The sequence below is a fragment of the Simochromis diagramma genome, unplaced genomic scaffold (assembly GCF_900408965.1).
Source record: "Simochromis diagramma unplaced genomic scaffold, fSimDia1.1 OVJJ01000603.1, whole genome shotgun sequence".
NCBI lineage: Eukaryota > Metazoa > Chordata > Actinopteri > Cichliformes > Cichlidae > Simochromis > Simochromis diagramma.
This window is the reverse complement of record NW_024387414.1, coordinates 23,123,844-23,150,364: the sequence shown is the minus strand read 5'-3', so window position 1 is coordinate 23,150,364 and position 26,521 is coordinate 23,123,844. Positions and strand designations below refer to the sequence as shown.

Here is a 26,521-nt window from a genome sequence, read left to right as displayed (position 1 = left end):
AATACAGCAAATTGCTTACAACATGCTAATAATGTCAAATGTACAGTACTCTTGTTGTTAGGTATACCTACTGTATCCAACTGCTTGCTTAACACAAATATGTAATCAGCCAGTCACATGGTAGAAACTCAGTGCATTTCGGCTAAGTTCAAGCTGAGCATCAGAATGGGGAAGAAAGGCGATTTAAGTGACACTGAGGACATTTTGAATGGCTGTTTTTCTGAGTATTTCAGAAACTGCTGATTTACTGGGATTTTCCACACAACCATCTCTATGGTTTACAGAGAATGGTCTGAAAAAAGAGAAAATATTCTGGGAAAAAAATACATTAAAACAGGACTACGGACTATTCCAGGTGCCACTTTGATCAGCTAAGGAGAGCAAACTGAGGCTACAGTTAAAATGGGGTCACCAAAATTGGACAATAGAAGAAGACTGAAAAAACATTGCCTTGTCTCTGTTTCTACATCGACATTCAGATAGATAATAGGGTGAGAATTTGGCATCTCAAAAATCTTTGAGAAAGGTTTCCAGCACCTTGCTGAATCTATGCCATGATGAATTAAGGCAGCTCTGAATGCAAAAGATACTAGGAAAGTGTACCTAATAAAATGCCCATTGAGTGTACATTTTAGTACAGCACTCAAAAGAGGGAGGTAGTTTTTCTTGCAACATTTTCTGTACATTTTCCTGATACCTCTGCACTTCTGCTTAAGTGAGAATTTGAATGCAGGACTATTACCAGAATATTACAGTGAAGATTTTTCTTTTCTTTAATAAACCATCATCATGATTAGCAATTACGCAATGATGCATTATTATGACACAAACCAGCCAGCATTAATGTCTTTAATATTAGCTCTGCCTTTATCATCTGCAACTGTATGTGCGTGTGTTTTAATGCATCAAAAACTACTGGAAAATGACTCACACGTAATGAGACTGCCCCCCCCCCCAACTCATTGAATGTACACATTGTGTCTGAGGGTGAATACCAGTGACGCAGTTTACAAGAGCATTTGCCTGCATTTGAATAGCGCCTCTAAGAGTCTGTGGCTATTTTCATAGATAATAACCATGGTATTACCCATGTTGCATAAATAACCTCTGAAGATAACTACATTGCAGGGAAACTCGCCTGCTAGCATGTGAGGTAATAAAATACAACTCCCTTAAGTTGCACATGTCCTGTCAGCTGCATTTGAGCATCTAGCGACAACGAGCGATTTGGACTCCCCAGTAATTTATCACAGCAGATAACTGGAGAACACTGATACCGTTTTATGCAAAGATGTAACAACTGAGTTTGCTCACTTTGCTCACTTAGAACAAAATGAGCAGTCTCTATTTTTTATGGTAGCTTCATTTTTATTGACGAGATATAAAATATGACTAAAGAAAAACATTATATAAAAGCTATAAATTGATTTGCATGTCGCTGAGTGAAATATGTATTGAATGCCTTCAGCAGAGACAGAATTCTGCCTGCTGCAGATTGGCTGCGTGCCCATGTGGCACACAGATTACAATTCGTCAATCAATCAATTACACATGCTCCTGATCTCATATCATTGTGTGTATGATGCACATCTGCTCACAGAATCAGTTTCTTCCATTCTACCCTCCCCACCACTGCGGGCAAGACCAAAGAGCCATCAAAGGACGTCAGGGACACGATTGTAGAGCTGCATACTGCTGGAATGGGCTACATGACCATCAGAAAGCTTGTTGAGAAGGTGATAACTGTTGTTGGAAATGGAAGAAATATAAAATGCCCATCCTTGTGAGATCTTGCCACACAGAATGAGGGTGATCATGAGAAAGGTGGTGCATTACCCCAGACCTACACAGAGGGAGCTTGTTACTGATCTGAAAGCAATTGAAACACAGTCACCAAGAACACCACTGGTAACGTGCTATCGTAACTGATTATCTGTTTCTCTCTGTAAAAAACGAAACTATCATAAAAATGAGAGACTGTTCATTTCTTTATAAGTGAGCAAACTTACAAATTCAGCAGGGTATCAAATAATTATTTCCCCCACTGTAAAACTACAGTGCAAGAGTCACAGGTTGCCGCTATCAAGACATTTCATTCAAAGTTTGTGACGCATCTCCAAACCTGGAGAGGGAGAACACCGTTAGTTTGAAGCTCAATGCACGGCATCACATAGGAAAATACGGCCTTAAAGATGTTTATGACGTGCATTATTTCAGTTCAGCTAAATGGTTACGCCCTTGTGGTAAACCACAAGAGTGTGTTTAACTGCAAGTGTGTGCATGTAAGTGTATGTCTCTGCAAAAGGTATAAAACTGAGAATCTTACAAACCAATGACTTTATTAACAGAAAAAAAAGGGGGGGGGGGGAATATATATAAATATAGTATATGCATCCTGTTCATGACAACAAAATATGACTGCAGGAGTGTCGTTATCTCTGTGTGTTCATATGTGACAACGATGAGCCATTGACAGAAAGAGGAAGAGAAGACAGATGCTGATTAAAGGCAGATTAGTGAAACGATCCTAAGTGTTAGTTTTTTACGTGCAAACCAGGCATCATAACAGCATCTGAGGGCGTTGGCACACTTAAAATAACAAAGACTAACCCTCCCTTTTGTGGTTTGTTCTCCCCCCTTTTTTAATAGCACAACCACAAAGATTAACCTACAGTCTAGATATGTGAATCGATGTGCTATAAGTTGAGAGAGAAAGACGTGATATTGAGTTGTACAGATGGCGATTGACGCGGAACATTAATCCTGGTATTAGAGAGAAGATAAAAAAAAAGCTCTATGAATACAGGATGAATCAAATCTGAATGTATGTCATTTGGTATGTGAGAGGAAGACAAATAAAACTTTCATTTTGTAACTTTTAATTTCTTCCTTATTCTCAGCACTGCATGTGTCAGAAAGAAAATAGAGAGCAGCACTTTTGTTGTTGGCTAGTAACGGTGTTACATTACAGAAAAACTAATAAAGAACACGTGCAAAAATATGAATAGCCCTTAATCCATCTTTCACAAATTTAATGACTTTAAAAACAACAACTGGGTGCTGTTTCTTCAGGATTTTCTCTAATCTACGCAGGGTTAAAATTCTAAAAATGTATATGCGCATACATTGCATCCATAGCCAACAAATTAGAGATTGCTGTCCATAGGCTTGTTCAGATGGTTTTGTTGCCTTCAGTTCACAAAGCAGTAAATCATTATTAAAATCGCTTGGATTGTGGTTTAGTGCAAGCCGCTACTCTCCTAAGGGTGATGTTGATGCATTAAGACTTGATTTAATAAACCCGTTTGGGAGGATAAACTGTGCAGTGAATGCCTTCAGAGTTCCTACAGAGCACAAATATTTAACTGCAGCAAACACACTGCGGTAATACAGCACCACCCAGTGCCACTGTTCACTAATGACCCAGGATTTACAAGATGCATGTGACAGCGTACAAGTCCTGCTCACCTCTACGGGTGGCCGATGAGACCTTTGCTCAGGTTGACCTGGAGATGACGTTTCACAAACACAAAAATGATCACAGCCAAAAATCAACTGTTCTGCACACACTGCAGATGCTGATACACCTCTGAGTTTTATCAGTCAGCCACCTCTGTGTGTGTGTGTGTGTGTGTGTGTGTGCGTGCGTGCGTGCGTGCAGGGGGATGTTATGAAGGATGTGAAACCTCTTGGCTTTCATGCAGTCATACACTGCTCAATTACACATCTTGGTTTCCAGCCAGCAGACAGTTCACATGACAGTAAAAACCCAGTCCAGACTAAAGCAGATAAGTTAACAGGCTGATAAAGGCCTGCTCGTTGGCCTGGGGTTACTGGAAGCACTGCCCCTTTAAACAGCTCTCCTCCCCGTCAGTCCCACACGCGTACTGTTGCTCTCTTCCCCATTTCGCTGCTTTGTTTTCATTGTCGCTCTTCCGATCATGGCTGCTCATTCTACCGAAGAGCCATTCCCCTTCCACGGGCTGCTCCCCAAAAAAGAAACCGGTGCTGCCTCTTACCTCACCCGGTTCCCCGAGTATGACGGCCGAGGGGTGCTCATCGCCATCCTCGACACCGGCGTGGATCCCGGGGCCCCCGGCATGCAGGTAGATCTGACCGGCTGCCTCGTGTTAAGCTACGACCTAGTTGGCGGAAGCTAGCGAAGCTAAAGGGCCGACTCATTCACTTCATTGGTATACAACGGCAGCGGCTAGCTATCTAGCTAGATACTTAGCATATGTGGATACACCAGTAGTTAACTTTAACACCACAATGACAACCAAATTAAGGCAAAGCAGCTAGTAGTGTGTGTTTACCCCTGCTGTCAGAGTGTATTTCCGTGCTAATCTGGCGTACAGTTAGCCAGTAAGTTAAAATGTGTGCTAGCATGACAGCCTGGAAGCTAGCCGCTGAATTATTTTCGTGGGGTTTTTTTTTTTCTACCTCTCTTTATTCCAGTGTTTACACTATTAGACTTACATGCTGACTGGATGTAGCTAGCTTAATAGTAGCAAGGCAGAGTAAATTAAGCGTATTTGGCGTTTTGATAAGTGATCCGTAAACTCTGAAACTTTATCCAAACTGCCAAGTCACAACGTAAGAAAATAAGCCGACCAACACAGTGTTAAACACTACATGTTAGTCTAAACCTGCCAGTGCACATGTGTAAGTCTAGCTGGGTAGCTTTCATAATACATTGAGCTTATTTTCTGTTCTCTTGCTTCAGTCATGCTTGAGGGGCTGAGACTGAAACTGACTGCTTCTCTGGTAGTAAACAAATCCTCATGTTAAAAAGCACGTTGAGCTTTTTCAGGTATCATTTTACCGGCTGAGTTACTTAGCTGATTTATGGATGACGATTCATTTAGTTTGCTGTCCACACCCCCCTCCCCATTCAATGTAAGATACCAGTTATGATTTGCACCTTTTTCTGTCTGTATTCTAGTGGATTGCTGATTTCTTACAATTTTTTTTGTTCTCTTAGGTCACAACTGAGGGGAAGCCAAAGATTGTTGACATCATTGATACGACAGGCAGTGGTGACGTGAACATGACCACTGTGGTGGAGCCTAAAGATGGGACAATCACCGGCCTCTCTGGCAGAACGCTCAAGGTCAGTATATAAACACCTCAATGTACACAAACATTAAAAACATTCCTTTATAGGCGCTCTTTTACATCTGTTTCACACTGCATATTTTTTTTAACATCGTCCAGATCCTTCCTGCTTGGGTCAATCCATCAGGGAAGTATCGCATTGGAGTTAAAAATGGCTACGAGTTCTTCCCCAAGGCTCTGAAAGAAAGAGTACAGGTAGGAAGAGATGACATTATTACTTCATTTTGTCTGACACAGTGTTGAGCACAAAGCCCAGTACTCCTGACACGTGGACAATTAAGCTTGGACATGATAGCAACTGTTCAAAAGACTCATGGCATTGGAGCTTCTGGCCACCTGAGTCACAGACAGGCATTTTTTCCTGATGTTTCAACACTTCAGTCAGCTTTGGCGATAACACAGAAAAACTTGCTGAATTGTCCTCTTCCCTCTCATAGAAAATCCATCTGAAATCAGTGAACTGATAGGATTTCTGACCTTTATTCTGAATTGATTATCCATACTTGGAAAGTTTTGTAAAGAGTTTATAGCTTTTTTTCATATAATACACCAACCTGGTGAATGAATGAGGGGAAAAACATAATTGAAGTGTCCCTGTTGACAGCTCTTCAGCTCAGATTATTTCCTGAGTTGTATGTTAGACTGTGTGTTGTGTTGGAGAGTTATTGTTTTTTTTTTGTTTTTTTTTGTGGTTTTTGACTACTAGAAAGAGCGAAAGGAGAAGATGTGGGATCCGCCACACAGAGCAGCACTCGCTGAGGTTTGCCGCAAGACGGAAGAGTTTGACCTCGCTCATCCAAACCCCTCACAGGTCAGACCTGCTCCCTTGAGGTCATTTGAGAGAGAAAAAGGCAACGTTTATGTTAGAAAATATGTACATTTATAAATTCATAGAGCGACCTGGAGGAGAGAACTTGAAAGTGAGAATGGCACAAATAATACATTTAAAGAAGTGGGATTGTGGGCTGATTATTGAACAAGAATGGTGATAAACAATTTTGAAAGATCAAAATCGGAAGTGACAAAGAAAATGGAGCAGCAAGAATAGCTGCTATCACCAAGAGGAATAAGGAGGGAATGTGAGAGGATCTAACGTATTGGGCTTCATTTCTTGCCTTTTCCAAGTGTAGTTAGGCACCCTTTACTAGCATGGGATGCCTCGACTGTATCTCTCATCTTTCGGTCTCTCCACAGATTGAGAAGTTGCAGAAAGAAGAGTTGCAGTGTCAGTCAGAGCTCCTGGCATCGCTAGAAAAGAAGTACAGTGATCCTGGGCCTGTATATGACTGTGTGCTTTGGCACGATGGCGTCACATGGAAGTACGGCCACCTTTAATTTTCTTTCCCCTTCTGTATCCTTACAGTTTTTTGTTGTTGTTGTTTTTTTTACCCTTTCTTTTCACAACCTTCCCTTGTTTACCAGTAATCTATTTGTGATTTGTTCCCTTTAGGGCTGTAGTTGACACTTCAGAGTGCGGAGAGCTGTCCCAGTGCACTGTGCTGAGCTCATACAGAGAGTCACATGAGTACGCCACGTTAGGAACTGTCGAGATGCTTAACTATTCTGTTAATATTTATGATGACGGCAACACGCTCTGCATAGTCACCAGCGGAGGTGAGCCATCTCAGCGCATTAGATTCCTAATATGCCTAATAGTCGGGTATTCACACATGATCTAATGCTGCTTGTGCGCTCCTAAAGGGGCTCACGGGACACATGTGGCAAGCATCGCAGCAGGCTACTTCCCAGAGGAGCCCGAACGTAATGGTGTGGCCCCGGGTGCCCAAATCCTGGCTCTGAAGATTGGAGACACCCGCCTCAGCACCATGGAAACAGGCACAGGGCTCATCCGCGCGGTATATTCCTCAAAGTCCTGAGAATATAGATTTAAAGAAAATATCTGTATATGTTTGCACCATTTTATTCTTTATTTGTCTGTCATTTAAAGATGATTGAAGTAATCAACTACAAGTGTGACCTGGTTAACTACAGTTATGGGGAGGCCACACACTGGCCCAATTCAGGGTAAGTACATGGAGTGCAGGCGCTGCCTCTCTCGTTCCTCGTTGCTTACTGTTACTCATTCGTCGCTGTCTTTTTGTCCTTCAGGAGGATTTGTGAGGTGATCACTGAAGCTGTGCAGAAACACAACGTGATCTTTGTGTCAAGCGCGGGAAATAACGGCCCCTGCCTCACTACAGTCGGCTGCCCAGGAGGAACCACCAGCAGTGTTATAGGTACACGCTCGGATGAAACCAGTGCTTCTCAAACTGTTAAGCCTGCAGTGGGTCCTGGACCACGGATTGATAACCTCTGGATCAAAACATCTGTCCAGCCATGCTTGGTTTCATTTTTGCTTTGTTCATTCTGCAGGAGTTGGCGCATACGTGACGCCAGACATGATGGTGGCAGAATACTCCCTGAGGGAGAAGCTGCCTCCGAACCAGTACACCTGGTCATCGAGGGGTCCCAGCACCGACGGGGCCCTGGGGGTCAGCATCAGCGCCCCTGGCGGTGCCATTGCCTCCGTGCCCAACTGGACCCTTCGTGGTACCCAGCTGATGAACGGCACATCCATGTCATCACCTAACGCTTGTGGCGGCATCGCACTAGTCCTCTCAGGTGGGTCTAGTGAGATGTGATAATGCGGCCTGCTGTGTGTAGAGAAATGTGTGTGAATTCAAAGCTGATGCTGGTGTTTGCTGTTTTGTGAAAAAGGATTGAAACAGAACGGGATCCATCCCTCAGCTCCTGCTGTGAGAAGAGCGCTGGAAAACACTGCTCTGAAGGTTGATGACATCGAGGTGTTTGCACAGGGCCACGGAATAATCCAGGTACTGTGATTGTAAGACCTTCAACCTGATATTCTGCCATTTCTTTCCCTGATAGATGTTAAACAAATGTATCGTTTTGTCTTCCTCTCAGGTGGAAAAGGCGTTAGACTACCTCACTCAGCACGCCTCTTTACCCACAAGCCACCTAGGCTTCTCGGTAAGTGTGGGAACACAGAGAGGCATCTACCTCAGGGACCCAGCCCACGTTCTTGGACCCACTGATCACGGAGTTGGAATTGAGCCCATCTTTCCAGAGAACACAGGTACCTTCATACATCATGTTTTTTTTAATTTATTTATTTATTTATTTTTTTTTTAAAATGTAGCTATCTTCTTCTTCCATCACAGGAAACTCTGAGCGAATCAACCTGCAGCTTCACTTGGCGCTCACGTGCGCTGCCCCGTGGGTCCAGTGCCCCTCCCACCTCGAGCTCATGAACCAGTGTCGTCACATTAACGTCCGCATCGACCCCGTTGGACTGAGAGAGGGAGTCCACTACACAGAGGTGGGCACCACGTGAAGGAGAGAATGAGTCAAAAAATCGAGCTCATGAGTCTGTGTGCACTTATGTTCACTTTGAATTTGTCTTTCAGGTGTGTGGGTATGATACAGCAGCTTCTACCTGTGGGCCACTATTCAGAGTTCCAATCACAGTTGTTATCCCTGCCAAGTAAGTCAGTACATGCTTGCCCACCCTCCGCATAAGAGGTTTGTGTGTTTCTCTGTCTGATGGATCTTCTCTCTTCCTACAGAGTAATAGACAGTCGTAGTCATGAGGTGTGTTTTACAGACGTCCACTTTAGACCGGGCCAGATCAGACGCCACTTCATTACTGTTCCTCAGGGAGCCTCCTGGGCAGGTCGGTGTCTCTCTGTTTTCCACTGACACTGTGCTAACGCTGGGCCTGATCTGCCTCCCTTTAGAGAACTGGCCCACATTAGCCAAACCCTAAGTAGCAGAAGTTGGACTAATTTCCATGGGGAAGCATCATTGCTTGGTCTTGCGGGATCACTCCTATAGTTGGTTCCAAATTTGTGCACAGCAATTTAGTGGTGCCTTGCAGGTACCAGCTTTTTTTTTTTTTTTTTTTTTTTTGTGCCCAGTACCATTCTCTCTGCAGAGGAAATGTTAAAATAAAAAATATGCACAGCACTTCTGAGTGTGAAAAGTGAAGCCAACATGGAAGTAGTCCACGGGGAACACTTTCCTGGGCTTGGTTGCAAGTTGTAGTTTACATTCCCAAGTTGTTAGCTGATGAGGAGTCATAGTCAGATCCGGTTCTCACCCGTTACATCTATTTTCAAATGGAAATGCATGGAACAGGACCAAAGACTACATAATCTCCGAATCAATATAACCTTCATCAAAATTCATGAACGTTTCTATCATATCTAAACGGTCACAGTGATGGAAGCTAATATTAAAGATGGCGAAGGTTAAAAAAATGAGATTGGGTTTGGAAATATAGTGCACACCATTCACTCAACTATTCATATCATTGAATTCAGGCGTTCCAGTCGCTTCCATGATGACATGTGTGTAAAATCAAACACCAGGCCTTGCAGACTACTTTTACAAACAGTTATGATAGAATGAGTCGCTCTCAGGAGCTCAGTGAATTCCAGCAAGGTATGTGATAGAATGTCACCTGTGCAACAAGCCAGGCGGGAAATTTCCTCACTGTTACATATTGCACAGTCAACTGTTAATTATAGCTTAGATCCAGTGAAAAGAACTCGTAATGCTTCAGTTACTGAGTCAGCAGAGCATTGGTGACTTTTATGCACTGTGAGCCTCAGCTGTTGGTGACTGCTCTCTATAACCTTAAACGGTCTGCCACTTCATGGCTGAGTTGGTGCGTTTCCTAAATGCTTTTACTTTGCAGCAGTACCACTCTTAGCTGATTCTGTAAAATCTAGGATGGAAGAAATTTCTGACTTGGTGCCGCGGGCCCATCCTATTACAGCACCACAGTCGAATTCAGTGAGCTCTTTAGAATGACTCATTCTTTCACAAATGTTTATAGAGGCAGACTGCATGGCTGGCTGTTTGATATTGTTTTATATATCTGTGGCAAAGGGAGTGAAAGCACCGCAACGATTAGGTGTGTAGCCCAACATGTTTGACCATATAGTGGATATCTTGATTGCGCACGCCTCAGAATAATTGAAGAATCTGATTCTTCTTGTTCTTCTTCTTCTTGTTCTTCTTCTTCTTCTGCTTCTTCTTCTGCTTCTGCTGCTGCTGCTGCTTCTTCTTCTTCTGTTTTTTTTTTTTTAACCTCTGGTCTTGTCTCTCTCTTGCAGAGGTCACACTGACGTCTCATTCGGGAGACGTCTCGTCAAAGTTTGTTCTCCATGCGGTGCACCTGGTCAAACAGAAAGCCTACAGAGCAAATGAGTTCTACAAGTTCTCGTCACTATTGGAGAGAGGCTCACTAACTGAGGCTTTCCCTGTTCTGGTGTGTATATTTATATTCTCTTGGCTTGGATTCAACATGTAAATTATGAAAAACAAAACGGTGTGGATAAGCACTGTGTTTAATAATCTCTTCTCCAGTCAGGTAAAGTGGTAGAGTTCTGCATTGCACGCTGGTGGGCGAGCCTGGGTGACGTCACGGTGGACTACACCATCGCCTTCCACGGGCTCAACACGTCTCCGTCACCCCTGCACATAGTAAGAACAAAGAGAACAGCAACAGCAGGAATTAAGACGCTGCTCAGACCGTATCGGTTCTCTTCTGTCTCTTTTCTGACTCTGGTTTGTGTCTGCGCAGCATGCCTCGGAGGGAGTGACGAGTTTCGAAGTGTCTTCACCACTGAGATACGAGGAAGTGTCTCCAACTATCACCCTCAAGTCGTGGGTTCAGCCTCTGAGGTGAGTGTAGGCGTGCACAATTTGGTTCTAACTTTAGTTGTAGCTCCTTTATTGAGCCCATTGTCTGTTTTGTAGGCCCTTAAGTTCAAAGATAAAAGCGTTGGGGATGAGGGATGTTCTGCCTGATAACAGACAACTCTATGAGATCGTGCTCACCTACAGCTTTCACCAGGTAAAACCACCTGCACAGCATATAAAGAGGAAAACGTAGGTTTTTTATTTTCTTTTTTTTTAGCAGTGTGTGTATAATCTTCTCCTGCTTGTTTTTAGCCCAAGAGTGGAGAAGTTACACCCAGCTGCCCAATGCTGTGTGAGCTGCTGTACGAGTCAGAGTTTGACAGTCAGCTCTGGATGCTGTTTGACCAGAACAAGAGACTGCTGGGCTCTGGTGACGCCTATCCACACCAGGTACACATGAAGACGATGCCACAAGGAATGCCTGTACACGCATTTCTGAACCGTTCCTTCATACCTGCAGGTTGTACCTGCTTTATGATGATGGGAAAGTGGATTTAAAAAAAGAAATCTGTTTTATTTTTACAGTATTCTTTAAAGCTGGAAAAGGGAGACTACACTATCCGGCTGCAGGTCCGCCACGAGCAGTCCAGTGAGCTGGAGCGACTTAAGGATCTGCCGTTCGTGGTTTCTCACCGTCTCTCCACCACCCTCAGCCTGGATGTCTACGAGACACATCGCGCTGCCCTCATGGCCAAGAAGAAGGTGAATTCTGTCACCTTGTCCCCGGGTGCCACACAGCCTTTCTACGTCACAGGCCTGCCAGATGACAAGTGAGTCAAACCCACCAAGGGGCCAGACATATTTAGTCTGCATATCCATGCTCCAAAACTCTTTATTTCCTGTGGCCTTGCACCGCAGCACCATTTTTGGTCTCTAAATAGATTTGGTTGCTCTTTACACGCAACATTTCATTTCATCCACTTCAATTACCACAGATACTCTCTGTGGTATGAAGCTGCAAGCCCATTGGCTAATGACTCGTCAGTGAGCATGTGGTGTCACAGTCAGACCAGACCAGGTTTTTAACCATGATGATGATCATTATCATCTCTAGACTTCAAAACAGGACCACAAACCAGTGTGAAAATACTTCACCTTTAAAATATGTGAGTCTTTATTTATAATTCTGAATTTATTCTCTTTCTTCCTTTACTTTGTTTACAGGATCCCGAAGGGAACGAGTCCAGGATGCTACCTTTCAGGCTCTCTCGTCGTGCCCAAGAGCGAGTATGGCAAGAAAGCTGTGAGTAGCTTTGTTCTTTGTAAACTTCGATACTTCAAAGAAATATGTGGTCCTGCTCATTAGGACCCAAAGTCGTGCTGGATTTCACATTTCCTGCCAAGCATTCACTTAGATGCATTTAATGTGAAGCCGGCAGGACTCGCAGTCCTGAGGATCAGAAAACACCGGTGCTCGATTGCTCCCCTCCACGCACAAACCTGTTTAAGTTGAAGCCTGATATATTTTTTTTCTCATTCATTTGGCTTCTGTTTCAATCCAGAATCAGTCTAATGTGGTAAATGCAGCTCTCTCACACATTGAATACAGCTGAGTCCGATTGTTTGGAAAATTTGGAAGAATTTTAGTTGAAAAAGATTTTTTTCCCAACTAAATTAATGTGAGGGGGATTTGCTACTTACCACTGGGCCTGGGGGCTGTTTGCAATAATCCCGCCAAAATTTGCTCTACAATTGCTTTGTTTTGTTTGCAGAGCCTGTTCTCTTGGTTTTTCTTAGTTTGCAAGCACTCACTTTAACTTCCCTAAAGACGCTTCGTGAATCAACTCTTAATTTCTTTCTTTCTTTCCTTTTTTTTTTAAGCTTGTGTGTGTTCGTGGCTTTACTTGGTGGCTGCGGCGCGAAAGACTTCAGTTTGAACTCTAGCAGCCATTTACAGATCAGTGTTTTCCACTTATACTTATATAATTATCAGAACCTATATAGTTCTGATAATGCACTGATTGCATTCAGTTTTCCCTGCTGCAGGAATAAAGGAAATAAGTAGATCAGATGTGTTTAGATTTAAATCTAAGACCACACGTTTAGTGAGCAACAGGTAGGTGTGCGGACTCTCCGAGTCTGCCAGTGAGGATGAAATAAAGAGAGAATCCTTTTTTCTGGTGTGCTTGTGTTGTCTCTTCCTTACTGTGTGTTATTCTGACCACCAGGGGCAGGCCTCAGCAAAACGACAAGGGAAGTTTAAAAAGGTACTGGATGAGCTAGAAACACTGTACAACAGAGCGTCCACTGCTCTCCTACCATCTGGAAATGGCTTACTCTTTACCTTAAGCTAGGATTTGTTACTTCTGCTTTATCATTTCAAAGCATGTCAGTATTTCTGTTCTTTGATGCATTGTTATTTCGACAGAGTAGTTAGTTTTCTGGTGGTCAATACAATTATCTTTTTAGTTATAATTGAAACTTTTATAACTGGGTATTTTTTCCTTAATTTAAAAATCAGTGAAACGGGAGGATTTTGGTGCTTTAAGTTAGCAGAGGGTGAGAATTTGGGATCATGATGATGGATTATGCTGAAGGTTGAATGACTTTATTTCGACTGAGCTGGTTTGTTTGTTTTGTGTTTTGTGTGTGTGTGTGTGTGTGTACATTTATGCAGGATGTCGTTCCCGTCTTCTACCACTTAATTCCTGCTCCCAACAAAACAAAGAATGGAGGGAAGGAGAAGGACAAGGAAGGAGAGAAGGAGAAGGACGTTAAGGATGAGTTTGCAGAAGCTATGAGGGATCTGAAGATTCAATGGATGACCAAGTGTGTGCACTTTTTCATCTCTTATGTCCGCCAACGCTTCAACTCAGCTTCATTTCTCGCTCATCGTGTGTCACCTTTTACCGTTCAGGTTAGATTCCAGCGCTGTTTATGACGAACTGATGGAAAACTACGCCGACTACCTGGCACTGCATGTGCAAAGGCTCCACCAGCTGGACTCGGAAAAGGTGAAAGAGGAACGGGGAATGTGCCAGGAGTCGTGGGACGGAGTTTAAACTGTGCGACCTTGTTGACTCACAGTCATTTTTTTTTCTTTTGTTGTTTACGTTTAAGGAGCGTGTGAAACGCCTCAAGGAGGTGGTGTCAGCAGCAGACCTCGTCATCTCCCGCATCGACCAGACAGCCTTGGCTGTTTACCTCACCATGAAGACGGACCCACGGCCGGACGCCGCTTCTATCAAGAGGTATGTCGCACCAAGGAGCAGCGTTAACACCACAAACTAGTTTTATTAAATATTTCAGTTTAGATTAAGCATGAACCCCTGAGAAGGTGTTCCACACATAACAAATTTTATTAATTTAGTTTGTTTTTGGCAGCTCAAACAAGAGCTCAACTCTTCAACCCATTAAAAACCTACTAGAAAAAAACCCTTGATGTTGTTTTGTGACCTGGCTCATATTTTTCTGCAAACTCCAGGCATTCTGTTTAATGAACAATGCCTGGAGTTGGATCGGAGCTTAGTGACAGTTGTCTCTACCTTTGGAAAAACCTGGAAACTACTCTGATGGTCATCAAATCACATCTTTATTAATATATAAATAATGTTCGTTAAGAGTACTTTATGTGATCCTGGCATCTTATAGAGGGAGATTGCAAGAAAGAAAAGGTTTAAATCATCACCTGTGACTTACGTGTATTCTGGTGGGGCGACTAATCACAGATGAGAGCTCACAGATGTGGAGGGAGAAATACTTAAAGAGAGGTGGAGCAAATAAAAGGCACAAACCTTTTCTTTAGTTGTACATGAAGTACATTTTAGAATTTAGGCTCCTTTATTTGTTTGTTTTTTTATAAAAAAAAGAACAATAATAATAATAAATTTATAAAGCGCCTTTCAAGACACCCAAGGACACTTTACAATAGGATAAAACACATAATGGAAAAATGACAAACTGAAGAACTATAAAACAAAAGCACAATTAGGCTTAACGTAGCCGTGCTGCTCTTGACCTCTGGTAATATTTGTGTTTCAGCGACATGGAGAAGCAGAAGTCGTCCCTGCTCGACGCTCTGTGCAGGAAGGGCTGCGCTCTGGCCGACCAGCTCCTCCTGCCCCCCGCGTCGCAGGATGGCGCCGGGGCTGTCGCCACGGGGCAGACGGTGGCTGAAGAGCCTGCAGAGGAGGCGGCCAGCAGCTCTGATGACATCCTGCAGAACATTTCCAAAGCCCTGATGGATACATTCTGGGAGGTGCAGAAGTGGGCGGAGCTAACTGAGTCCAAGGTAAGAGAAGTCAAATTGGTGTTTGTTTTTTTTGTTGTTTTTTTTTTTAAGATTTGGGGTCAGGGCTAAAGTTTTCTTTCTGTGTTTCTTTGCCTTGGCTGCTCAGGTGTTGATGTTTTCATATAAACACGCTCTGGTGAACAAGATGTACGGGCGGGCTTTAAAATACGCCTCAAAGATGGTGGAGGAGAAGCCCAGCAAGGAAAACATGAAGAACTCCATCCAGGTACGGCAGCAGTGACGGCCAGCACATGATGACGTCTATTTCACTGCAGTGATTTTTAATTATTCTTTTTTTTTTTTCTGTTTCTCGTTCCTCAGCTCATGCGTCACCTCGGATGGACACACTGCGCTGCTTTCAGCGAGAACTGGCTCCCCGTCATGTACCCCGCCGACTACACGCTGTTCTAGGCAACGGCGCGCGCACACACCTGCATGCACGCTCGGGCAGCACAGCCACCCACGGTCCCATCACATGACAACTACGATATCATGTCCCTCAGGGTCACATGGTCTATGCATCCAACCAACCAGCTGCCTCCTCAGATTTTTTTTTTTTTTTTTTTTTTTTTTAAATGTAATTGTTGATGAACACCAAAATAAATGATGACGGCGAGCGTAAGTGGAGGGATCACGCTCATCCTGAAGTTACCTTTAAACATGTTGTCGAGCAGCCTGGGCTGTTCAGCAAGAAAAACAACCAATAAATGAGATTTTAAGAGCTCTGAACTCTCTCGAGGGTGGGCTTGATCCTGCAGCTCAGTCGTCGTCCTTTATTTTGCTGTCATCCACAGATTTTTGGAGGCGTTCACATCCACCCCATTCTCAGCTGTCTGGACTTCATTTCACATGAAAAACCTCATTATCTGGTGTAAATACTGTAAAAAAACAAAAACAAAAGGGCCACGACCCGGTTTATTAGCGAAGAAAACAAACTGACTACTCAAAGCTTGCTGTTATACTTCAGAGAGAAGACGGAGGACTCGCTGCTGCACACGTGCAGACACACAGGGCCTGATCCTTGAGTTAAAAGGGAGTCACAGAGCTCAATCTCCCTTTTTTCTTTTCTTTTTGATTGTCCAGCCCGCCTGGGTTAAAGCTACCATTTATTCTTGTCTGTCTCAGAACACACAACAGTTTTGAGGTGCCTTTCTTCATGTACCTTAACCTTTTCTGATGGGATGAAACGCAGGTCGTAGGGGGAGGATTTGACCACAGGAGGCGCTCATCCGCTTTCACCCATCAACCTTCAGTGGTGTCGACGGATGCGTCGAAGCTCGTATCAGCAGCGCGACGAGCCGCGTGCTCGCTGCGTGCGGGCCGTCACCGCCGCCTTCGACAACCACCTAAAACAGACCTCAGTAACGTCACGATGCAGTCGCGGGCAGCGGTAGGATGTTCGGATCTGGTTTCATCGTGAAACTTTCACACAGTGTTAAGACGAGTTTCTGTGCAGCAGTCACGGCGTTGCACATGTACACAGTGTCATAAAATAATGTACATACACTCATAACTTACAGTATATTAAGATGCAATAGGTATATAACACAAAAATATTCTAATCGATGTGTTTTGAGTATATGCATGTCTTCTAGGATGTAAGGAAGCATAGTTTTGTGGAAGCGGATTTTCAGTTTGTTTCTATTTGAATGATTTTTAATCGCCGATGGTATCCTCTGATGTTGTTTTCATGTGTGCGTGTCTGTGAGTGAATATTATTTGTGAGGGTGTTTTTGTGTACATCGACATTTCTCCCAGCGAGACTGTAACGAAAGCCATTTAGAGGGGAGCTGAGCATAAGTTTTGTTTTTTGCTTTTGAGGACTAACACAGTGCTTTTGTCCAATTTATCTAATTTACACAGACCTTAAATTACAGCTTCTGCAAGTTGTAATGTTTTTTTGTTTTTTTTTCTTTGAACTTAATAGGTCTGGACATTTGCCATGTGCCACATGTTTCTCTACTCAAAATAATCCAGGCGAGGTTGGTGCCTGAGTAGAGCTCAGAGTTTATGATACACAATGCTCATCTGCTGAAAAGTGCGTGTGTGAGTGAGGTTTGCAGCTAATGTACATTTTATTTTCCTCTCCTCCTTACCTTGGAATGGGCGCGGCTCTGAGGCTTTGTGCATGCTTTTTCTTCATGTAGTGACGATGTGATGTGTAAATGGTCGACGCTGCCGTGTGCAAGCATAGGAAAACGGTGTAGATGGAAAAAATGCTTCTAAAAATAGACAAACCTCACAACATGCTTCTGAAAGCTGTTCAGCAAAAATTCAAAGGGTTGTATTTAAGGGCGTATCTAACATGGACAGATCTTTTTTCCCCCTTTTTTTCTTTAAATCCATAAAACTTAAAGTATGATTTCTGTTTCATCACTTTAACCAAAGAACGATTTTCCACGTTAAGCTGTTTAATCATCGCTGCATGTATGAAGGCATAAACCATATCGGCAAGGAGGTGGTGGTGGAGTCACGCCCCACATGTGAAGATGAACCCCCACCCTCCGGTGTGGATTTTGTGACTGTGTATGGTCTCATCTTTCCCTGATGTTGTTTTAAGACCTCTCTCAAGTGGAAGGTCCATGCCTACGAATGTAAAAGCAGCTGCTTTCGAGCCTCTTGTCCTCAAGGGGAGCAGAAAAATCTCTTCTGGGGGTGAATCGGTGGTCACAAATCATGCTTCTGTTTTTAGCTTCTCAGCAGCAGTCTCAGGTTTCTCTGCTGGAATCCATTTTTCTTTTTTAAATCTTCTCTCTTCTCCTTTTTCTGGAGTTTTGGATTGTTTTTCAGACAGATGTTGCATTCAGGGCTCTGCTATCAACAATTACACGCTGCCAATGACGGTTTCACTTTAAAAATAATTTTAAAAAGGCCTTAACGTTCACCACAGGACTTTACCGTCCACTTCATGGCACCAAACGGACGTCTCATATCCGTTGCTCTCACTCCGCGGGTGTCGAGAAAGACTTCAGAAAAGCTTCTTACGGTTGTGTTTATATTTATAGTCATAAAATCTAGTAAATGCCAATATTTTATCAAATGTTACGAGATAAGGTTGTATGCTCTTAGTATTATTTTATACCTATTCTTCCTTGATGACGTGGGAAAGACCCCGAGCTACTGTCACTATTTTGTGGTCACATGGAATAAGTCACAATCAGAAAAATGACACTGAATAAAAATATTTGGAAGAATTCACGTGTTCACTGAGCATCACTTGCACATACAACAAAAGAGACTTAAAAACGGTACAGCTGACATGCCAAAAAAACACATTTCATAGCTTCTTTATACTTACTATGGAGGGCCGAGAGAGCCAAACATGAATAAAATAAATACTTAAAATTGGGGGGAAAAGTTCCATTTCAATTCACTTCATTTAAGCCATTTTATATAATATTTAATACTTGTTTCCAATTTTGATTAATTATTGACACATTTGTCTACTTCCAATTTTAATTAATCACAGTTCTTTAATGCTGTGTTTAATATAATTCCTTTTGGCACTTATGGCCCTCCATACCCCACAGCCCAGTGAGTCCTGTTAAGATGATTTGTTTTATCCCAAGTCAAATCAAGTTGGCTTTATTGTCACTTCAACCATATACAGTTAGTACACAGTGAAGCAAAACAACGTTCCTCCAGGACCAAGGTGCTACATGCAACATAAATTTACAACATAAATTAACAGAAAACACTAAACTAGCTAACTAAGAGGCCTAGTTAGCTGGCTAGCGGAGACAAGACAGACTGACCTAACATAAATTACAACATAAATTAACAAAAAAAAAACCCAAAACACAGTATATTTAAGAGAAAATCTTTACATCTGAGAAGCTGCCTCTTATACTACCATCTGAGGAAAAAGATGGCTAAAAGTCATCTTAAAAGACAGTTTAAGTCTAAATAACAACAACAAAACCATCTGCAGTAAACTGACTATTTATAGGCCTTCAAGGATAAAAAGTCTGATTTTTTTCGAGGGGAAAGTGAATATGTTAGGTTGTTGGGAAGCCGATCACCCATTAAAACCAGGGTATGTAGAAGAGCATCTCTGAACACACAGCATGTCAAACCTTGAAGCAGTAGCAGAAGACCACATCGGGTACCACTCCTGTTGGCTAAGAACAGGAAACTGAGGCTACTCACATGGATTCACCAAAATTGGACAACAGAAGATTGTAAAAACGTCTGGATTTCTGCTGTGATGTTTAGGGTCAAAATGAGATGTAAACAACATGAATCCTACTTTGGATCAATGGTTTAAGCTAGTGGTGGTGTAATGGTGTGGAGGATATTTTTAACAGCACAACTTAAGTATTGACTCTTTATGACCACAGTGTACCTGTCTTCTGATGTTAACTTCTATCGGGATAATCCACAATGTCCCAAAGCTCAAATAGTCACAGAGTGGCTGTTGTTAACATGGAACAAAATCTCTGAGAGATGTTTAAATCTATCCCATGAAGAATTAAAGCAGTTCTGAAGAAAAAATAAAGCGGGTCCAACCCAGTAATAAAGTGGTAGGTAAGTGTATATTAACTCTATTTAAGTATTAATTACAAAATATGAGTATAGAGTGTTGGAGGATGTAATATAACTCTATAAAAGTGTACAAGATGTGTGCTATCAGCATGATATAGAAAATTTTCCCATATGATGGTTATTGTCAACCAGTGTAACACGCACCCCCAAGAAAGTGTCTAATGAGTCTAGAAAGGACTGCACCATAGAAGGCAGATGATTTTCAAAACTGATCACATTTTCAGCAGCCTTGAATTTGGTATCTGAACATTTGTTTAGCAAACGTCACTGCCACAGCAGATCCAAACTCACACTCATCTCCTCAGATTTTTCTTTTATCCCCCACCAACATGTATAAAACAGCAGGTAACAAATTTTAGTTCAAGCTCATAGCAGCATTAGTAAACACTGGATCATTTCAATGGAGCCATTTGAATTGCTGGCAATTCGTACACTTCAATGGCTTATCCCATGGGAGTGTCTCAGGAAATCTATCCACACCTCTTTGGCCTTTCAGTCTCTACTTGTTGCCATAAAGATCTTCATCTCTCCATCCTCGGCCAATAAGCTTGTGTTAAAGGCCGTTTTAAAGTTCTCAGTGAAAGTCAAGTCAGACTCAAACCTGACCTTGTTGGCCCAGATTAGAGTTGTTCCCGGTTTGCAGAAATGCTTCATGGTGACCAGGAGCTCATCCAGGAAGTTGTGATGGTAGACCACATCAGCTGCCAGTATGTAGTCGTAGTGGTAGATCGATGATGGGTGGGTGCGTTCCAGGTCGTAGCTCCATGGCAGAGCAACCACCTGGGGCGTGTGTCTGCAGCGGTTTCTGGTGTTCCTTATCACGTTAGCCCGGAGATTCCCTAAAATCTCTGGCAAATCTGTGGCTGTGACCGAAGCTCCTGATGATGAAGAAATACATCATCGTTACAGCGATACAAGGGCATTGTGGTGTTGCAAGACTTGTGAAATGTTCAGTGCCTCTGCGTGTTTGCATATACATGCTTTGTGTTTTGTGTCAGATTGTGTGAGAACCCTCACCCAGCAGACTGGCCACAATGGTTACTAGTCCTGTCCCTGCTCCCAGCTCCAGCACTTCCTTCCCCTTCAGGTTCACCATGTGCCTGTTGTTTTCCAGGAAGGAGCACAAAGCCAACGCCTTCAGGACAGAGGGGGATCAGACAAGACCAAATTACTGAGTGTGGTCCTGCTTTTCCGATCATACTATGTATACTTATCTAATTTTTATAATAGCTTTGCATGATTTATAGTTTACAAATTACTGGGCCTTGGTTCATCCACTGTCTGAAACAAGCTGTTTTAGCTGCTCTGCCTTTAAGGCCATCCTTCCTTTAAGCCAAGCCACTTCTGATTGGCCACATGCATGTCCATATTTAGGGTATCCTTTCTAAGTGACATCATACTGTTCCAAGACTAAAAAAACTATCTGAAAGTAAGAAATTACAGCTTTTTGCTCACAGGCTTCCGTAACAATGTATATAAGACAGAAATCAAGAAAGCGTACAAAAGGTCCACTTTCAATAGTGTTTTGGCAGTTTTCATAAATGCTCACCGCTGGCCACATCATTGCTCCAAAAGAGTCTATGGATTCATAAATAACGATATCCTCCCCTACATAATGATAGATATCTTTAGCAATGCTGCAGCTGATGCTGGGGATCCAGTTCTCTTTTAGAGCTGTCTCTTTCTTAATCTCTTGTCCTGTGGGAACAAACAGGACAAACAGAAATGAGCTTCAGTTCAATCAGACACAGTAAGGACAAAAATAAATTATGCATAATTCTCTAAGATTGCTAAGATGAGTGTCAGACAAATACTGGGAAGCTTATGAGTCAGCATTTTCCTCACTGTATAATTTGGAACACTAAAAAAGACAAATGTTAGCATTTTAATGGGTATAATGGTGTCATTGCGTGCGAGGGTCAGATAACCTGACAGCAAAGAAAAACATGTCTCTGCTTCAGTTCCTTTTAGGTTCAGTCACTCTAAACCAGCAGGCACCACATCAACCCCGTGGTTTCCCTCAGGGCAGTTGGTTATAGTTTTGGCTTGTCTACCTTGTGGCCTTACGGTGTGTCTTACATCTCAGATTTAACAGGAGAAGAATCCTGCCAGTCTCCTTAAAGCTGTTGTTTTACTTAAAGGTAAAATTACAAAGAAAAACAAATGCTGCTCTACATTTTTTTTATTTATTTATAAGTATTAAAATCTGTTTAAACTATTAAAAATGCTGAATATTAGTTCCTGTAAACATTTTGCTACGTTGGCTTTGTGGCTATATAGCATGCTAGCACCATATTTTGGAGGCTAGCAACACTGACTACTTTTTGAACAGACAATATCAGGTGTAAAGCTTATTCAGTTTTACTTTCAGCTACATGCAAGTGCTAGGATGGTAGCATGCTTTTAAACACTGTTCCTGCAAATATTGTGTCATAAACATGTTTATAGTGTGCTATCTTAATTTGGCATTAGCATGCTAATATTTGCTAACTGTCACTAAACAGAATTTCAGTTAAAAAGGAATTTCACTGGTTTTGTAGTTATAAAGCAAAGTTTATGACTTTATGTTTTATGGTTTCAAGAAATTTAAAAGTACAGCAGGAAGCAAACTCAACAGAGATCTGATGGTGGTCATCATCTGGAGACCATGAATGTTTGAATATCATGTCTAATGATTGTGGGCCTCACATATTGGATTATAATGCAAAATTTGAGCCATTTCAGACTTGGTCAACATGTAGGATCAATATCTGTACATTTAGCTTTTTATTTTTCTATTTTTAGTACAGGGCTCTTTATTTGGTAAGATCTCAATGGTCATAACTTGGTAGAGTTTGACGTCCTGGGCCTTCAGCTACAAAGGCCACAAAGGCATCACCTTTGCCTAATTTTAGGAAAATGGACTAGACCATGAATGTTTAAAAATCATGTCAGTGCAATTCCTTATATATAAATGTTGGGATCACACATGGATCATAATGCAAAATCTGAGGTATTTTAGACAGAAAAGGGAAAAAATACTTTCATGAATCATTTTCTCTGTACCTTTAACTTTTCATCACAAATTTATAGTGAAGAAATGGTCCCTTTGTAATTGAGTGTCAGCCGATATCTCATGTAAAGTATATCTCTTTTTAGAGCAGGGCTCCTTGTTTGATGAAGTCAAAACACTCTGAAGAACCCGATGCCCTGGGCCACCAGCTGCAAATGACCCAGGGCACAGAGGCATCACCTTTACCTAATACCTAAGACTAATAAGTCTCCTGAATGCTTTACTGCTTAAACCTGGTTCCACAAGATTTCCAGCATTTTATAAACTAATATCTTCAAAACTTGTGAAAGGAAAAGAAAATTTGAGTGAACTGACCCTCTAAACACAAGGAGATTACTATTTTGTGTGTAACACTGATACATGTCCTGATACACTGGTATGCCATTTAAATGGCGCACCTGTTATATCTTCAGTACTGGAATCTGTGTCCTCTGGTTGAGCCTTCTCATCTGCGAGGACCTCCACTGTGTTCTCCTCTTCTTCACACTCAGTATTGTCTTCCTTTTCATTTTCTCTTTCATCCTCTAACATGTTGGTTTTTTCTGGTAATTCATCATAACTTATTTTTTCATGATCATTCAAGTCATCCTCATTGCATTTTTGCTCCACAAGCTTTTCTTTCCCCTTTTTATCTTTATCTTCAATCTCCTTCCTTTCTTTCCCCTCCTTCTGTCTCAGCGGATCTTCCAGCACGACATCACTAAAACATTCCTCTCCTTCTCTACTTGTTGCCATGAAGATCTTCATCTCTCCATCCTCGGCCAATAAGCTTGTGTTAAAGGCCTTTTTAAAGTTCTCAGTGAAAGTCAAGTCAGACTCAAACCTGACCTTGTTGGCCCAGATTAGAGTTGTTCCCGGTTTGCAGAAATGCTTCATGGTGACCAGGAGCTCATCCAGGAAGTCATGATGGTAGACCACATCGGCTGCTAGCACGTAGTCGTAGCGGTAGACCGATGATGGGTAAGTGCGCTCCAGGTCATAGCCCCATGACAAAGTTGCTACCTGGGGCGTGTGTCTGCAGTGGCCCCTGGTATTCCTGCACAAATTGACCCTCAGGTTGTTCAGGACCTCTGGTAGGTCTGTGGCTGTGACCCAGCCACCTGAAAGAGAAATAACAAAACATGTAGAACCTCGCAGCTCTCTGAAAACAGCTTCATCTCTGCCTACGTACCAAGGAGTGCTGCTACGACAGACACAAGGCCGGTTCCTGCTCCGATCTCCAGGACTGCTTTATCCACGAGATTGATCTGTTCTCGATGAGTGTCCAGGTAATGACAGAGAGCCAACCCCTGAGGACATATGTACATATTTAATCTTCTCTTTATAATTAGCAAACCCTGTTCGATTTAGTTAATGTCAGCCTGTTTGACAAAGCGAAATAGACTAAAACCTCTCAAAAAGTAACACATTGACATCTACCGGAAAGGTTACAAAGCTGTTTCTAAGGCTTTAGGACTCTAGTGAGCCACAATGAGAGCCATTATCCACAAATGGAGAAAACTCGGAGTAGTGCTCAACCTTCCTAGGAGTGGCCAGCCTACCAAAATTACCCCAAGAGTGCATCAACGACTCATTCAGGAGCCCCCCCACCCTCAGAACAACAGAGAGCTGCAGGCCACACTTGCCTCAGTCCAGGTCAGAGTTCTTGATTTGACAATAAGAAAGAGACTGGGCAAAGATGGCATCAATGGGAGAGCTCCAAGGAGAAATCCACTATCAACCGAAGTTTAACTTTTTGCAACATTTGAATCCTGTTACATCTGCCTTAAAGGTGATACAGAATTTCATAAAAGGAACATCATGCCAACAGTCAAACATTCTGGTGATAGCGTGATAGTGCTTTGGAGTGTCAGGACAACTTCCTGTAACGGATAAAACCATGAATTCTGCTCTCTACCAGAAAAATCCTGAAGAAGAATGTCCAGCAATCAGTTCATGCCTTAAAACACATTTCAGTTATGCAGCAGGACGATGAACTGCAAGACTCTATATCCATTACTTTTCTAAGCATCCTTTTTTGACTCCCTATATCAATTTTAAGCACTTTATATTCAAGTACAGAGTAGGATCATTCTTTCTCGATGATTCTGTCCCATATTCCTTCTGCAGCAAGCTCAAACATTCAGCCAGAGTCATTAAAAATTATTTTCAGCAACAAGAAGAACAAGGGGGACAGAGCATGTGTCTGACCCCCTTGTTCCAGCAACCAGCCTGCCAAGAACCTCAAAAATCTGTGGGCAGGGGTACCCAGAACTGGTGAGGTTGTTTTTTTGTTTTAGTGTTTACTGCAGTTGTTGAGGAGTAGAAGTACTGATGACATTCGTTTTGTATGTACCGCAAATTTCAGTGCAGCACTTCTCACAGCAGTTAATGTAAGTGATTAAAATACAAATTTATTGCCAATATTTGAAGCACTTACATAAAAAAGTAACTGAAATTTTGACCCAATCAAATGGACTGCGTTATCTGATGAGTTCACCAAGTTTGTTGCTGAGATAATCCTTGTGACAGTTAGTCCCTTTGATTTCAACCACAACTCTTCAGATTTCTCCACAGTTGTCACAAACACATTTCATGGATGCAAAGTCAGCTAGCTGAGCTTCTGTGTCCATCTGAGTGATGATGATGATGATGATGCAATGTGGTTGAAAACTTCACAAAAATATTTGATCAAAATGTCAAAGAAGTACAGAAGCTCTGTGATACAAGACAGAATTAGTAGTTTGCTCCATCTCTAGACTGAGACCTTCCCATCCCAAGCTGGTAATATTAGAGAAAATGATTGCATGCAAGCTTTCAAATCAGGGAAACAGTGCTACTCACTGCCGGCCATATCATGCCAGCATACGAGTCCAGAGCCTCTTGAATGATGATCTCCTGGCCGACATAGTTGTACACCTCTTTCCCAGCTCTGTAGAAGAAACATGGAGCCCAGGCTGGTCTCTGCTGCTTCCCTACAGATGACTGATCTGTTTGCGAATCATCTGAAAGATCTAAATGTCAGGTACTCTGATCTGATCTGAATCAAACACATAACCCACCAAGGGTTATCCTACCTTTGTCCTCCTCTTCACTTCCATTTGTCTCCTCATCTTCTTCTTCTTCTTCACTTCCCATATACATGGTTTCTTCCACAGAGGGTGTGGACAAAGTATCCATATAGAATGCTCTGCAATGTTAGACAGTTAACTGAGACATGAGTCCATGTAGGACTGTATGTTAAACAATCCTCTAAATATTGTAAGTGCCTCACATACCTTTTGCAAGCTTCAAATTTGAGAAAGATCTCAGGAGCCACCCGAATGCATCACAGAGACCTCGGACTGAGGTGTTATAGAGCATCCTCCAGGACACACCCATCATCATCACAAGGGCACGGTGATATTTTTAGAGCAGTACCCATGAGAAATAAACACAAGCAATATCCCGGAGCAGAACACACGTAGAAGCAGACTCACACGGACATGCTACAAAGACGAGCCAAAGAGGAAGCCAAAAGGAGAGAGAGAGACAGAATGATATCAGCAGGCTGAGGGTGGGGTGGGGGGGGTGGGGGGGGTGGGGGGTTTGTTGTCACTGGTACTTTTTGACTTCTCAAAGCTGGAACTTTGCAAAAACCTGCACGGTCTGTAACACCATACCCAGATGTATTAGGAATTCATGTTAAACCTGTAGAAGCTGGTATTTTTCTAACTTTTAAAGTTAAGAGATAACTTTACATTAACTTGAACACCACCGTGAGTTCAAATCAGTCCACGTATCGTTTATTGCGATAGTAAGTAGTCTAAAAAAAGTGGAGACACATGGGGCCAAGAGGGGAACCAAGGCCAATACATAATTTATGC

At 42.4% G+C, this 26,521-nt stretch overlaps 2 protein-coding genes across 4 annotated transcripts; one reads left to right on the top strand and one right to left on the bottom strand.

Moving 5' to 3' along the window:
- Positions 1 to 3,841: 3,841 nt before the first annotated feature.
- tpp2 (tripeptidyl peptidase 2) lies at positions 3,842 to 18,273 on the top strand. Of its 3 annotated transcripts, none has more exons than XM_040011350.1 (29): positions 3,842 to 4,106; positions 4,985 to 5,113; positions 5,218 to 5,313; positions 5,825 to 5,929; positions 6,313 to 6,437; positions 6,569 to 6,732; positions 6,820 to 6,974; positions 7,067 to 7,143; positions 7,228 to 7,355; positions 7,492 to 7,740; positions 7,837 to 7,952; positions 8,044 to 8,215; positions 8,301 to 8,458; positions 8,547 to 8,623; positions 8,706 to 8,812; positions 10,260 to 10,414; positions 10,513 to 10,629; positions 10,730 to 10,830; positions 10,906 to 11,002; positions 11,101 to 11,238; positions 11,374 to 11,618; positions 12,013 to 12,091; positions 13,017 to 13,055; positions 13,466 to 13,617; positions 13,706 to 13,802; positions 13,909 to 14,039; positions 14,830 to 15,079; positions 15,186 to 15,305; positions 15,401 to 18,273. In XM_040011350.1, the coding sequence occupies exons 1-29, from the start codon at positions 3,942 to 3,944 to the stop codon at positions 15,488 to 15,490; spliced, it is 3,834 nt and encodes a 1,277-aa protein (XP_039867284.1). In that variant the 5' UTR covers positions 3,842 to 3,941; the 3' UTR covers positions 15,491 to 18,273. The 3 variants fall into 3 exon arrangements, with proteins under 3 accessions (XP_039867284.1, XP_039867285.1, XP_039867286.1); XM_040011352.1 differs by lacking the exon at positions 3,842 to 4,106 and adding an exon at positions 4,145 to 4,899; XM_040011351.1 differs by lacking the exon at positions 13,017 to 13,055.
- A 948-nt stretch (positions 18,274 to 19,221) lies between these two features.
- LOC120721197 lies at positions 19,222 to 26,141 on the bottom strand. Its single transcript, XM_040011353.1, has 8 exons — positions 25,934 to 26,141; positions 25,733 to 25,845; positions 25,500 to 25,660; positions 23,848 to 23,965; positions 23,075 to 23,776; positions 21,174 to 21,322; positions 20,642 to 20,759; positions 19,222 to 20,502 (listed from the first exon to the last, which is right to left on the bottom strand). The coding sequence occupies exons 2-8, from the start codon at positions 25,833 to 25,835 to the stop codon at positions 20,117 to 20,119; spliced, it is 1,737 nt and encodes a 578-aa protein (XP_039867287.1). The 5' UTR covers positions 25,836 to 25,845; positions 25,934 to 26,141; the 3' UTR covers positions 19,222 to 20,116.
- Positions 26,142 to 26,521: the final 380 nt, after the last annotated feature.